General features: G+C 38.9%; 1 protein-coding gene across 3 annotated transcripts in view; it reads right to left on the reverse strand.

Moving 5' to 3' along the window:
• Nucleotides 1-2,573: 2,573 nt before the first annotated feature.
• The window catches only part of LOC126412277 (1-phosphatidylinositol 4,5-bisphosphate phosphodiesterase-like), a 613,130-nt gene continuing 599,646 nt past the window's right edge, over nucleotides 2,574-16,057 (reverse strand). For all 3 annotated transcript variants that reach the window (XM_050081785.1, XM_050081786.1, XM_050081784.1), the window contains exons 22-23: nucleotides 14,357-14,600; nucleotides 2,574-4,902 (exon numbers count right to left, since the gene is read on the reverse strand). In XM_050081785.1, the coding sequence (XP_049937742.1) occupies nucleotides 4,834-4,902; nucleotides 14,357-14,600 (313 nt within the window). In that variant the 3' untranslated portion in view covers nucleotides 2,574-4,833. The remainder of the gene's footprint in view (nucleotides 4,903-14,356; nucleotides 14,601-16,057) is intronic.

Consider the following 16,057-nt stretch of genomic DNA (forward strand, 5'->3'; position numbering starts at 1 on the left):
GAACTATGTTGGTTACATTGTGGCAACAGATAATGCTGTCACAAAATGATAGGATGACCATTAATTACACGTATTTTTCTACTACAAAATCTGAACCAATTCACATAAGTTTGAAACACGGAAGTGGCGCCATAAAAAACTCACAAATACATATTTTTTGCATGTAAAATCCAAATAAAGCAAGATTCTTTTCAGACAGTTAAAACTTGTCTTGGAACAATTTTCAATACACTGATGGGCCAAATTTTGACTATCAGTCTTGCTCTAGTGCGGAGTTATTTAACAGTGAACGAGGTTGACTGTTTTTGCATGTAAAATCCAAACACAGCACATACAAATGGTGCAATTAAATGAGCATTAATTTCAGCTGAATTAAAGTCTTTTACAAGAGGAGCTAATCAATTTGCACAATTTGCCTGGTCATACAAAATTTGCTCAATTTACTGTAATGTAGCTAGAGTAAGACAGATGTTCAAATGATTATATAAATGGGCACTGGTCCATGCTAAACTGAAAACCTTTTACCCAATGTTCTTAGCTCAAATAGGAACCAAGCATCAAGAGTGCCCCAAATTGTGATTCTGCATGCAGCCTTTTCAGACCTATTTGTTAAGAGTCCTTTCACGCTGTAATTATTGTACAAAAATGAATGCTCAATTTACTGTAATGTAGGTAGAGTAAGACAGATGTTCAAATGATTATACAAATGGGCACTGGTCCATGCTAAACTGAAAACCTTTTACACAATGTTCCTAACTCAAATAGGAAACAAGCATCAAGAGTGCCCCCAAAATTGCGATTCTGCATGCAGCCCTTTCAGACATATTTGTTAAGAGTCCTTTCACGCTGTAATGATTGTACAAAAATGAATAAAAAAGAAAAATACTGATGGCTGACAGATCGTTTCATTTCTCTTTTTTCCAAAACCATATACAACTGTTACAAGTATACAAACTTTTATTTTTATTTTTGTTGTGAGCTCTCAGAGTGAGCACATTTTCAGATTGGAGATGAATTCATATGGATCACAGTGCCGTGTAAGCCTTTCTGATTGACCCCACCTCGCTGGCATGCATGCTATGTGCCTCAAGTGTAGCTGTATTGTGGGTCTGGTGGTGTGTTGTGTGCATGTGTTGTTAACAAAGAATGAGAAGGGAGATGGCAGAGCCTCAGAGTCAGGGGAGGCAGCAGCTGATGGGTGAGTCAGAAGGGCAGATACTTCACAGATGTAAAGTTTAAGTTTCTTAATTTTTTTTTTTGCATTGATTTTTGAGATATGTAAAATAATGCTTAATTTACTTATGTTGGATTGTCCTATTGTGATTCAGAACATAAAAATAAGTGTGACTTCCTATTAAGGAGTCCCTATTCACATACCAGGTAAAAATATTCAGTTGCTTTATGTGGATGGTATAAATAATCATTGTATAGTAAAGTAGAAACTGCATTACGTATCAGAGTAACAGCAGACAAAGGAGTGACACATGCTCAAATTTGCGCTAGATTTTCGCAAAATGTGATAAATTGCACTTATGTACCTTACCTTCTTGGGTGCTTCATTTTAAATTTACATGAATGCCCACTTTAGCACAGAAAAGAATACGTCACTCCCTTAGCATGAGTACAGAATGTACAGTGATAGTGATACAAACCTGCACAGAGACTGAACACTGCCCATCTTACAAAGCCAATCTCAGGTCTGAGAGTCTGGGGAAGATGACTGCAAGCAGTAACACTCATCCAGAGGAGGCTCAGAACTCATGCCAGCAACCTCACCCACACAGCTCTCCACCACTGAAAATGTGTGACCAATAATCCAGACACATGCTGTCCAACATTCCTTTGGGTTGAAACTTACATGTGTTGCTACAACGTAAGGATCTACTTAAGCGTGGGTAACGGCGGCATCTTTATAGAACTTGGCAGCCACATATTTCCACGTGTAACGGCACACAGAATTGCATCAGCTCCTAAATGTGATTGAGTCACATAAAGGCTCTTGCCATGCTTCCAATCTGTAAGTTAAACTGATGCTCATCTGTGACAGGAAATGTGCCCGACTGATCTGTAGTCTAGCATAGTGGTGGTATCCCCACTGCAAACATTCCCCCAACAGCTGGCAGTGGCCGATATTGTCATGGTATTTCATGCACATCTTCATTATAATAGGACTACCATGCTGTCCCTACTGTTGAATAACAGCAAATAATCTGTCATAGCCTGGGTGTGTGACATGATCCATAAAAGCTTCTCACGACACATATTTACTTTGAAGGGACATTACAGAGTTCTTCCTGCAACTAAAGCTACATATTTTCCAGTTTCTGTAATGCATATCTAGTTAAAGTGCACTTTCCAATATACTTATCACTGTGAGTACCACAGCTCCCACAGGTTGGTGAAACATATGGAGCCTCATCCCTTGTCACTTTGTGTCTGTTCGCTTACTACCTGTTGGCTTCGACAAGAGTCCAGGAGGAATATTAAATAACAAGATTTACATATTTTCTTGTATTAAATGCTTGCAGGGAAAGGTTAAGAAAATTTGAGATATTTAGAGTTTATGTAACAATTTTAATGTGATTTTGGCTAAAGCAATGAAATGGTGGTACTCCTACAGAGACATAATTAGAGAAAAATGTACGACTTGAATTACAGTTTCTCGCTGACAATGAGTCAGACATTTTCATTGAGACTGGAACATGCACATTTTAAAGCTATGAGCCATTGCAACACATACAATAAATTAATTTTATACAACACATACAACAAACAATGAAATTCATACTAACATACATAATTTCATTTCTTAAAGTAAAAGTAAATAGTGAGTATCAGTAATATTTGGGACAGAGGAGGAGTATCTCACAGGCCATATGTTAAATCAGAAACAACTGGAGTACAGTTCACAGACAAATAATTTACCGTTGCTGAATGTCTAACCTTGGGAACTAAATAGAAGTAAATAAAATAAAAATTAAAAAATAAATAAATATCCTTTATGAGGAGAAAGAATATTGTAAGAATTCCTTCATGTACCATGTCTCTCCTCTGACCATTACTACGAGAGATTTTTCATGTTCCGCACTTCTGCATCTCCTTTCCTTTCTTCTAACCACAAAGTAGACCCTTCTGTTTTCACTAAAATATTGCTAATATAACACCAAGACACAGTACATGTTCATTCTCAGCACATTTGATGCAAAATATTTGTTCAATCATTGCTGATACCTATTTTGAGATCATTTTCATATTATGGACTAGAGTAAATATGGCACAATGACTGGTTTTTGGCCAAGTTCATTAAACACAAATATATACAATCAGAAACACAGGAATCTCACCAGATAAAAGTTTTTGATATGTTATAACACCAAATGACAGAGACTGAAGCATTTAGTACAGACTCCAAAAGATGAAGTTGGATTGACATTCACTCCCTACTTGTGCTGCAATGGCATTTCCATTTTCATTCCATTCTACAGTTGGGGAAACAAACAGTAATAAAATAATGAAATAAATAAATGATGAATCACTGCCACACTTCACCACCAGAGCACTTCCCTTCTGGATGGGCTCCCTGGTGTGGGCCCATCTGTTCTGTCACAACCGAACGTGGATCTGCAGAGTGATTTCCATTCACGATGGGTCCACACTGTACACTGTAGCCTCTGCCCATGGACATCTGCAGGGTCACTGAAACTAACTTCACCTCTGCCATTGTCGTCAGCAGCCACCTCCTTCGCCACCCCGTGTGGATCCTCCAGCCCCGTGGCAACTCGAGCAGTCCCATCGAGCCCTGTCCTGCCTCGGCCTTCAGCAGCAATGCCTGTGGACCTAGACCTGCTGCCTTCCCCAGTGGTTGCTCCTCGAGACCATGCACTACTTTGATTTTTCCTCGGGTGGTCACTGTTTTGGAAGGAGGAACTGTAGTGAGGCCACCCGATGTTACCACGAAATACAACGTTGTTACTGACAACTATAGTGCCACCACTCAGATGGTATGGATCCATGCCCTCTGACAGGATCATGCGAGACTCTGGCACATAGACTGGCCCAGGACCAGTCTAAACCAGTGTTGATGCAATCAGTGGAGTGCGCACCGCGAGTATTGTCATATTTGCTACGGTGTTATTCTGATGGACTCTATCTGTAAGAGGCAGAATTCTGATACAATTTGGAACGGACTTTACTTGGGAACATGGCTTGCACTGTTCCTAGTAGGATTTATCAACTCGAGAAATAGTACTGAAGCTGCTATTGTATCAATTAGTTTAGACATATTAATAAAGATATGAAACAATCTGCCTATCAATTGGTTGTAAGCTGTGTGGAAAATGGTGCTCACATTGTAGGACAAATTGTTTGATTTTTCTTTCACTTCATGTTGTCATATATCAATGTAAATCAAAGTTAACAAATGCCGCATGGATTTAAACTGTGATATCCTTTCTGAAACATTACAATTACAGTTCACTCATAACTGTAAATATCTCATGCTGGTTGGCCCTCAAATTCTACTGACTTGAATTGCTCAGTTATGCACTACTGAATTATGAATCACAACTTGATTTGAGGCACATCCTAATTAAAGCTCTTTCTAACTACAATTTATCACAGACAGGGGTACATACACTAATCTTATCTCAGAAAGACTATGATTAATCTTACTTTACACTACAATACTTTTTTCAGCTTTCTTTTCCTTTTTTAAAAAAAATGTTTCTCCTAAGATACTATTTCAAAAAATACTGGGTATTGTAGTGTGTAGGTTGTGACACTTCTGTAGCCATCTGGACTGGTGCTTCAGCTGATACAAATTTAAATAGTCCTTTATACAAAGAATTCTTTCTTTGGCCCAAGTTCATACTCAATTTCGTCATTTTCTATCATTGTAATGAGCTGTAAAGAAAGAAAAATTATCATGTGTGATAAGAGCTCACCTCAATGATCCAGGAATAAGATAAAGACATACAAAAAATTTACAGTTTCTCACACAAGCATCTTATTAGTATGCAATAAATGTGGAAAAATAAGAAAAACATACATAATAGCTACAATGCAAATAATATTGTTGTATACTGAATGCACAGCAATGTGGTATCTGTATTGAGCACACAGCACACAGAGAATACTTTGCAATACATCGGTTGTGGCCTTTGTGGCTCCATACTTTACAGACAAGAACTTATGTTACAGCATGTATTTTGTTGGTTCCCCCTTCTGTAATTTAGTGCTTGTTTCCTACAAACTACGTGAACTCAGCTTACCATGATCATTTCTGTTGTTCACTACATTTTAATTCCCTCTACCCTCATTCTGATATAATTTTCTCACATTTAGTTACTTATGCCAAACATCTGTCTTCTATTTTTATCATTTTCACTTTACAGCTGAACTTCGATTTTACTTTCTCTGACTTTACATTTTCCTGGTCCTATGTCATAAATTTGTAGCCCTTGTGAAAAATCGATAAGCTCAGAGTTAAAAATTAACTGATTTTACGTTTCTTCATGGTACGGTTTACCTCAAATTATGTTCTTACTAGAAGCTTCAATTGACATCACATCGTTTTCCTCCTATTGACATTGGATCTGACTGAATGAGTTGTAAGTGGCACAAGAGATAGACAGATTACACTGCAGTTGGTGGCAGAGTTAAGAGAATATCTGAGGCAGCTGCTGAGAGGGGAGATGCAGGAGAGCAAATGTTGATGTAATCCATGATTGGCACTGCCAACACAACTTGCAACATTTAGCTTCACTGCACAGTTATGATACAACTACAGATAGGTTGGAGCAGCAATGGAAAAAAAGGACAGTCAATGTGAAGTTTTCCGAACTCAACCAATACATGACAAAGAGGTCCTGCCACCATCTTTTCTTGTGCCACTCATAACTCAGTATCGTCTTTTTGCATGTATTTCTGATGTAGTGTATTTGGCAACAATACTGATCATCAACATTTTAAATTTAAACCATGAGTCTCGAAGAATATGCTTGGTCTGAATCAAGGAAACAATGGCCATTTCTGGCTAGTGAGCTCTTACTGGCTGGCGACTTTTTATGTCATCCAACAGCAAGCACTGCCACCACACGACCCTAAAGCCCATTTTACACTAGTGACTTTCTGGTCAAAATCGACTACTCGAAGTGTGTGCACATTTCGTGCCCTCATGTGAATCGGCAACCAGCCGCGACGCAAGTGTATCTATGACATCTATGATCTATAGATTGTGCTGAGTGTAGAGTTCTAAATTTCTGAGTAAGCTACAAGCTGCGCATGTGCAGAGACAAGGGACTATGGTGACGTCTGCTAACATCAGAAGTTATAACCTATTCTGGTCGAGCTCATTCCTATAATAGAAATGGATTTTGTGCTTTCATGTCTTCATCATTTTTGTTAGGTTGTTTGCTTTGTTTTCATGACACACTGAAAAGTAACACAAGGTTGTGATATTCTTCCTACCAACTAGTGTTCTCCTACAGGATAGCCAAATACCTGGAAGCAAAAATCATTCACATTTTACAGAGAAAAAATCTACACTGTTCATAAATAAGAATGTAAGTAGATAAAAGTGCTTTAATGAAAATTATTTTGACAGTGAAAAAGTCAGAATTAATGGACAAGAAAAATAATTTTTGTTGTTATTTGGCACTTGGCAAGAAAACAAAATACAAAGCATAATGCAAAATGGCATTATTTACTGCATTCTACATGTTGTCCGGTGTGTTTGCAAGTATATGTTTCCTCGAGGAAGTATGTGTTCATGTTCTGAAATGTTTAGATGACACTTTTCTTATTCTTTCAGTTCTCAGGAGTGTAGAGAATTTACCACATGACTTTTGGCAAGAACTCCCACAAGGAATTATGCTTAGGTCATTAATGAACTCTACTGTTATTGTTTGTTCCTACATTTTATTATTATATTTCGTTTTTTTGTAAATAGAAAAGTCTCTTATGACCTCACTTTCACCACTCAGATGCCAAACTGCACAGCAGACAGTACGACAACATGGGCAATTTTGGTGCTGGCATGTAAATGAAAATATCCACTCAAAGCAGACAGTGAAAAAGTCAGAATTAATGGACAAGAAAAATAATTTTTGTTGTTATTTGGCACTTGGCAAGAAAACAAAATACAAAGCATAATGCAAAATGGCATTATTTACTGCATTCTACATGTTGTCCGGTGTGTTTGCAAGTATATGTTTCCTCGAGGAAGTATGTGTTCATGTTCTGAAATGTTTAGATGACACTTTTCTTATTCTTTCAGTTCTCAGGAGTGTAGAGAATTTACCACAAGACTTTTGGCAAGAACTCCCACAAGGAATTATGCTTAGGTCATTAATGAACTCTACTGTTATTGTTTGTTCCTACATTTTATTATTATATTTCGTTTTTTTGTAAATAGAAAAGTCTCTTATGACCTCACTTTCACCACTCAGATGCCAAACTGCACAGCAGACAGTACGACAACATGGGCAATTTTGGTGCTGGCATGTAAATGAAAATATCCACTCAAAGCAGACAAGAGTCGGTACGGGAATAAAGCACTGCAATAGATGTGCTTGTCCTGAGTAGCCAATTGAAACAAGAAAGTTGATTGTGTAAAAGGGACTTAACATATGGAAATTGAGCTCACCTACTGTATGTGTGGTGAGAGGAAGTGCAGGTAGGGGTGAAAGCATTTTGTGACATGCTGAAAATATACTTTTTGTGCAGATAATGTGCTATGGCAGAGATTGCACATTTTAAAGGCTTCCATGTTCAATTTGACACAATAAAGTTGCAACAACTATATACACTACTCACTTATATACTTTGCACCACACTGTAGATCATGAACATTGGCAGCACTGGTGGAAGGCATGAAGCGAAACTGTAGCACTTATGTTTTCTTCGAAATTTACATTTTGCACAGTGTACAGAAACTCACACCCTCGCATCAGATTCCCATGCCTTTCACCGTACTTCACAGTTTTCAGTTTAATTTACCATGTTTGTCAATTTTTTTATTTTTTCTGAGTGAGCACAGAGGAAAGATCTCTCAAAAATGTGTCTCTTGACGTATAATTGTTGCCATAGCATGTCAGAATATATCTCGATTACCTTGTATCCAATACCAATTTCAATTTTTTGACCAATTCTGCATTTTCCTCAATTTTGTGTTTTGTAAGTCTAGACTGCATGAAACTGTTAATTAGGGGTTTCACTGTGATTGCTTCTTCTCAAACTGCACCCTTCTGTCCTTATGTTCTATTGCTATCCACCTTCATCGCATCCATACTTGTAGTATCATCCATCCACTCATACATTGTGTTACATGGATCCTTTTCTATCCTGTATGCCATAGGCAGAAACTGATTATCATCATTTGCTCCAGTGGATACACCAAACCACAACGAAAAAAAAGACACATTCCTATAATTCCAGAATAGAGTGAGTTCACAGAGTGAATGAAGCACTAACAAGTCTGGAACATAGCAAAGTCAGTGCAGCAACACAACAGCTCTAAATGAGTAACCACTCAAGACCCGAAACAAACTAAGTTAACTTGACCATGCACTGGCACGATATAAACAATTACAAAGTACGGCAAGCAATGAACCATGTGACAAGCCTGGTCCAAGGCTCAGCCGCAAACAGTCGCCACAGGGAGGCACCACATAATGTGCATATCTCGGTGGCAGCTTCGCTTATGACAGCGGCCCACAGCCACTACTTGCAGCCTTAGTGCCTCTGACATGTCCACATCTGTGCTAGGTGGGGAATCTGAATCACTGTCAGATACAAAAGATCCCACCACAAATAACCTTTCGAGATGCAAAACAAACTAAAGTAAAGCAGCTGTTTGCAGTTTCATTAAAAATTAACTCTACCCGAAGTGCAACAAACTATTTGGGCTTATTCAAGCAAAAACATGTAACAAAGCAAAAGAAACACATAATGAGTACTTTAAGAAAAGCCACAGCTTCCTCAGTTATATAGAAGTACCAAAGGAATAGAAACCTGTTTACTACAATCTGCTGTTTCATTCTACAGTTAACAGAAATCTTCTACGCCGAAATCTAGATACATAATTCATAAGGGTGGCTAGTAATGTATGATTTAATTTACATTTGAATTTGCAGGGATTGTCAATGTCTTGTTCTATGCCAGATAGGAGCATTTTGAAGGCTTTTGCACCAGAGTGAAGGAGGACAACAAAGAGTGAAAGTGAGCTGTCACCCGTATATTCAAGTCAACACAATGCATGATACTCCTAAGTGCTAAACACGGTGATTAGTTTTTTCTTTCTTTTCTTAAGTCTTGGCTCCCTTTTAGCAAAATTTTCCACTCTTTTATTTGTCACCTGCCACCTTTCCTTCTTATAACCTCTCATGTTTACAGAGCTGAATCTTTAAATATTCACTCTCTTGTGGGAGGTGGTGCACTCAGCCTCGTGATGCTAACTGAGGAGCTACTCGATTGAATAGTAGTGGCTTTGGTCAAGAATACCATCATAACGGCTGGGAGACTGGTGTGCTGACCCCACAGCCCTCCTATCCGCATCCTTCACTGAGGATGAGACGGTGGCCGGATGGTTCCGGTAGGCCACTCGTGGCCTGAAGATGGAGTGCTTGTGGGAGATGAGGTAAGACATACTTTCTAAAGCTATAATCTCTGTTATCTTCTACTTGTAATTCTGTCTGCACCATTGTGGCATTGTGGTAAATTGACTGAAAATCATGTATTTGACTTTGAAACTGTCTCCCTCAAAAGATACTTAGCAGGAACAGTTTGTTTATCGCCACAAAAAATATACTAACTGTAAATCCAGTAATGGGACTCCAGGCAGAATTGTGTGAATCTATATTTTAAGGGAAGCATCAGAAAATTATGGTCATTATCAGATTTTTCCTTAGCACCTTGGAAGAATAATAGAATGATGATGCACTGGATGGTGAATTTGCACATGACTGCTGAATGTTCAGAAACATCTATTATTCCCTTGATGGATCCCTAAAGACAGACATGATTTTCCACAACTGCAATGCAATGCATAAAATCATGTTTCACAAACATCACACGGGAATTGAATCAACTATTACAGTTACAGCAATGTATAATAAGTTTTCTAAAAGTGTAATATTTACTATATTTCAAAACTCTAGCTGATTTTTATGTTCATAAAATAAATGTGTGTCTTGCCATAAGCTTTGTTGTAGCTTCATAAAGCTAAATCTAGAGATATTCTTCAACCCCCCTACATAGTGATAACATAGGGATTATGGAGACATGATTAGACTGATTACACAGCACGCACAGAGGCAGTGGACCAATCAGCCTTCCCGTACTCCATATGTGGATGGAATTAGAAGAAGCCCTAATAAGTGGTACAGTACACAGTACTCTCTGCCATGCACATCAGAGTGGTTTGCATAGTATAGGTGTAGGTGTAGAATCAACACAACAAGTAGTTAGCCCCCTACATAAAGTCTTTTACTACAGTCAATTAGTACTACTTCTGTGAGGGATGGCAAGAAGAAAATAGAATGGTATGTATGTCTGCAATGACCATGCCAACATCAGGTTAGGAGTAAGCACTTTATCCAAACAGTTGCTCCTTCTGTGATGTATCCATGAGATTAAGACTATGGTGGTGTCAGTGAGATGTGTCAGTGAGATTAAGACTATAGTGGTGTCAGGTCTGCCTACAGGGGGGCAGATTTATTGTATGCTACAGAGGTAGCTTGCAAGCACTGTGGAGCAAATCGGCAAATGCACCCTAATGACTCTCAATGAATTTTTTAATCATGGACCTCTCTACACCATAAATGAAGACCTTAGCAGAAACTGACAAGGGTGTCTGGCATTCAGATAATGCAGTACACATCAGAGTTCAATTATCTGTTTAGGGTACTTTCTCTGGGTTCCCAGAGTAACCCCCAAGAAAGTACCCAAGACAGATCACTGAAATCTCAAATGTACTGCACAGTCCAACTGCCCGTGAACCAAGGATCTCATCAAGGTGTGGTGGGTTGTGCACCTCACTGATACAGAGAGCAGTACCATAGATGTAATCACAATTGAAGGATGGTTCCTGAAGAGGGGCAGCAGCCTTTTCAGTAGTGGCAGAGGCAACAGCTAATGTGATTTGACTGATCTGCCCTTGCAATCCATCCTGGCCTTGCTGTACTGGTACTGCGAGTGAATGAGTAAGGGAAAACTGTAGCCATTATTTTTCCCTCAAGTGTATGTAGCTGTACTGTATGGTTATAATGATAGCATGCTCTTGGGTGAGGAATTCCAGCAGTAAAATAGCCTCCCATTTGGATTTCTGGACATGGAATATTAAGGAAGATGGTGTCATCACAAAAAATAAAAATGATTCTGTGATTCAGAGCATTGAATCTAGAACCCTTGATTGGATAGGTAGGTAAGAGAATTTAATAAGGGAAGTGGATAAGATGAAGCTAAATATAAGTGGAATAAACAAAGTGTGGTGGCAGGAGGAATAGGACATCTAGTCAAGTGAGTACAAGGTTATAAATACGGAATCCATTATGGATAATGCAGAAAAAGAAAATAGGAATGTGGGTAAGCTACTATCAACAGCAGAGTGAATGCATTTTGTAGCGAAACAGACATGAACTCAATGCCCACAATAGTAGTGTAAGTTTATGTACCAACTGCAGAAGATGAAGAGACTGAAACAATGAGTGACGAGATAAAAAAAAAAAGTTATTCAGATAGTTAAGGAAGGGAAAGAAAAGCAGTACAAGAAAATGGACTGGAGGGGGAAAGGAATGAAAGAGCAAGCTAAGTGTTGGAAATTTGCATGCAGCATAATTTAATCATTGCTGACACATGGTTGAAGAATCATGTAAAAAGGTTGTATACATGGAAGAGAACTGCTTATATAATAACTGTTTATATAATAGTGAGGCAGAGATTTTGTAACCAGATATTAAACTGTATGACATTTCCAGGGCCAGATGTGGACTCTCCCCATAATAAATTGCAGATTAAAACTGCAGAAACTGAAAAAAGGTAGGAAATTAAGGAGATGAGACCTGGATCAAGAGTAACAATGAGAGGTTATTCAGAGTTTTGTTGCTTTGAACAATAAAATAGTGAAGGCTGGAGAGGATCATACACGTTTTTTCTTTTTCTTTTTTTTTTAATGGTTTAATAGAAATCCTTGAACATCACAGGAGATATTGAATTTAACTGACAAAAAATGAAAACAAAAATGCAGCAAATGGAGCAGGTGAAAGGGAATACAGACATCTGAAAAGTGACACTGACAGAAAGTGCAGAATGACTAAGTATGAATAGTTAAGAGGACAAATGCAAGACTAAAAGCATGCATGAAGTGGAAAGATAAAATATGCATATACAAAAGTTAAGGAGACCTTTGCAGAAAAGAGAAGTACATTTATGAATCTCAAGAATTCAGATGACAAGTCAGTACATATCTAAAAATAAAAGCCTGAAGGGCAAAAGAAATGTACAGAACCGATATTACAGGAATAAAAGAGAAAGTAAATGAAGATGAGATGGAAGATACAAAATTGCAACAAGAATTCAACAGACCTACTTAGACTGTAAGAGGTAAGTCAAAACAAGACTCCTAGAAGTAGTCGATATTCCCTCAGATTCCTTCAGAATTACTGATATACTTGGGAGGGCTAGTAATGACAAAACTATTCCACCTGCTGTGCAGGACGTATGAGACAGACAAAATAACTTCATACATTAAGAAGACTGTAATAATTCTGATTCCAAGGAAGACAGGTACTAACAGGTATGAATATAACGAAATATCAGTTTAGTTAGTCACACTTGCAAAACATTCGTACAAATTTATTTACAGAATCGAAAAACTAGTAGAAGCCAATTTTGGGGAAGACTGCTTTTGGAGATAAAGATATAGGAATGCAAGAGGCAATGATGACTCAATGACTTATCCTAGAAGATTGGTTGAAGAAAGGTGAGCCAACAGTTTGTAGACTTAGAGAAAGCTTTTGACGATGTTGATTGGACTATAATGTTTGAAATTCTGGAGGTAGTATGAATCAAATACAGGGAGCAAAAGGTTATTTTCAGCTTGTACAAAAAACTGACAGTAACTGTAAGTGTGGAATGATAAGAAAGGGAAGCTATATGAGAAGGGGGCCAGACAGGATTTTAGCCTGTCCCGCGTGTTATCTAATTTGCACATTGAGCATGCAGTAAAGGAATCCAGGGGTAAATTTGGAAAGAAAAAAAGCTTGTGGAGAAGAAATAAAATCTTTGAGGTTTGCTATCACTTCATAACTATGCCAGAGGCTGCAAAGTAAAATAAAAAAAAGTAAAACACAGGTAATGGAATGTAGTCACATTAAACCAGGTGATGCTGAGGGAACTAGTTTAGGAAATAAGACACTGAAATTAGTAGAGGAGCTTTGCTATTCAGGCAGCAAAATAACTGATGATGGCATAAGTAGATATGATACAAAATACTGATTGGCTACAGCAAGAAAAGCATTTCAGAAGAGGAGGAATCTGTCTACATATAAAATAAATTTAGTATTAAGAAGGCCTTTTCTGAAGATATTTGTCTGGAGTGTAGCCTTATACGGAAGTGAAACATGGAACAGCAGTTTTTGAAATGTTATGATAATAAGTATGCTGAAGATTGAATGGGCAAATCAAATAAATAATGAGAAGGTACTGTACTGACCTGGGAAAAAAGCAAATTTATGGCACAGCCTGATGAAGAAAAGCAATCAGTTGATATTACACTCCTGATGCATCACACAATAATTAATTTCATAATAGACAGAAGCGGTAGTAAAAATTGCAGAAAGAGACCACAGGATGAATACAGGAAGCAGGTTCAAATCAGTGCAGGTGGCAGTAGTTATTCAGAGACAAAGAGGCTTGCACAGGATAGAACTAGAGTGCAGAGCTACATCAGACCGAAGGCCACAACAGCAACCAGAGTAATAAGTGGATTTACAGCTTGCCGGATGTTTGGAATCGGGGAAAGGGCATTTAATTTGATTTTTTGTTGTGAGTTACAGTGTTCTAATGGAAAACACATCTGTGATGTGGGTATATTTTGGCTCCTCTTACATACCATTACATTCATAAAGCAAGTTAGGATACCCACAGTATTTTAAGGATTTTGGCTACACAATACATCAAACATGAATTGGGCTAATAGTTATAAAGCACTAGCATACTGAAGCTGAGGCATATCAAGGTGGCTCAGGGAAGCTGAGTCATTTGGCAAGGACAGCCTACCAAACCTCAGTAGCTGCAACATAAGGAATTTTGTCAGTCGACATGAGGTGTTGCTGCCAAACATGGCAGTGCTACTCACACTCTGCAGTTCAGCGTTGACGTCAGCAGCCTGCTGCTGGTGCTTAAGGGTCAGCTTCTCCCTCTCCCTGTCTTGCCTCATGTCAGCCACATTCCTCTCTTCCACAAACTTCCTTGTATTGTTCTGCTGCTTCTCACGTAGTGTGCGCTCTCTCTCTCCTTTCTTTAATGACTTGTCCTTGCTGACTGTTCTCATTGTTTCGATGGAAATTTTTGCTTGCTGAGTGTACATCTTCTTCAGTTCCCTGAAAATTATATTAAAATGACAACAAACTGCTGCTGAATGAAGTGACTGTGAATATCTGTAAGATGATGTGTTCAGTTTTCTGAGATGCAATGAAAAAAAAAAAAAAAAAAAGATCTAATTGTGTCAGTGTTATCACTAAGATGTAAAGATGGTTTGAATCACCTCCCATAACTACATAAATCTGTAGTTGTTAATGTGGATGTTACTGGCTTAAAACTGAATATTTGAAAACATTTTTGAATTGATATGAGTTTGTTACAGATATGTCTGTAGGTGGCATCATCTATCCCCCATTTAGTCCACATTTAGCTTGTATTCTCCAATAGATAAGTATTTTTCCTACCTTTTATTCTGAGAAAGCTCCCTCTCATAGTCAGTCGCACTGTGAGTATTCTTGATCATGTATTGGCAATATAATACTATGAAAGGGGTAGTTGCTACTCACTATATCCACACACACACACACACACACACACACACACACACACACACACACACACACACGAGACCACTGTCTCTGGCTGCTGAGGCCAGACTGCGAGTAGCAGTGCATGATGGGAGAAGCAAACTGAGTGGTGGGGTTAAGGAGAAGGTAGGGGGTGAGGAGGGGGTGGGATAGCAGGGTAGGGGTGGGGGACGGTAAAGTGAAAGTGCTGATTGTGGGAGCATATAGGGATCAGGTGGGGAGAGGGAAGTGAAGCTAGGTGCAATCAGGAGGTTAGACAGAGAGCAGGGGACAGGAGCAGGGGAAAAGGGGAAAAATAAGAAGACTGGGTGCATTGGTGGAAAAGCAGGCTGTGTAATGATGGAATATAAACAGGGAATGGGATAGGTGAGGAAAAAACAATGACTAACAAAGGTAGAGGGCAGGAGGGTTATGGGAATGTAGGATACATTGCAGGAGAAGTTCCCACCTGTGCAGTTCAGAAAGGCTGGTGTTGGTAGGAAGGACCCAGATGGCGAAGGCTCTGAAGCAGTCACTGATATGAAGAACATTGTGCTGGGCAGTGTACTCAGCAACAGGGTGCTCAGCACAGTCACGAACCTTTCCTCCAATAGCCTTAGCCCCACAGAAGTGTCAGTCCCTTCCAAGTCCTCACCTTTTGCCCCACTCCCAAATTATAGTCATGCAGGACTTGTTAAAGACCCTCTCTCCTTCTCCAGGTCTCTACAGTGGAAACAGTTTTCCCCCACCAACCCTACCAGTCAGAGTCAACCAAAGACCAATGTTGAATCCTGCCTGACTCAGTTCACTCCTCCATCCAAATGTCATGCACCCCCACTGCCCCAAAATCACCTCCTGTAACTTTTCAGAATTTCTTAACCTTGAACCTTGTCTCACCATCATTCCCCGATTCCCTCAACATGCAAGCAAACCTTACTTCCGCAGAAAGAACCGCACTCCACCACCTAAAATCTGGTCCCGCCAACTGTCAGATACATGCTTGTTCATCA

The sequence above is a fragment of the Schistocerca serialis genome, chromosome 7 (assembly GCF_023864345.2).
Source record: "Schistocerca serialis cubense isolate TAMUIC-IGC-003099 chromosome 7, iqSchSeri2.2, whole genome shotgun sequence".
NCBI lineage: Eukaryota > Metazoa > Arthropoda > Insecta > Orthoptera > Acrididae > Schistocerca > Schistocerca serialis.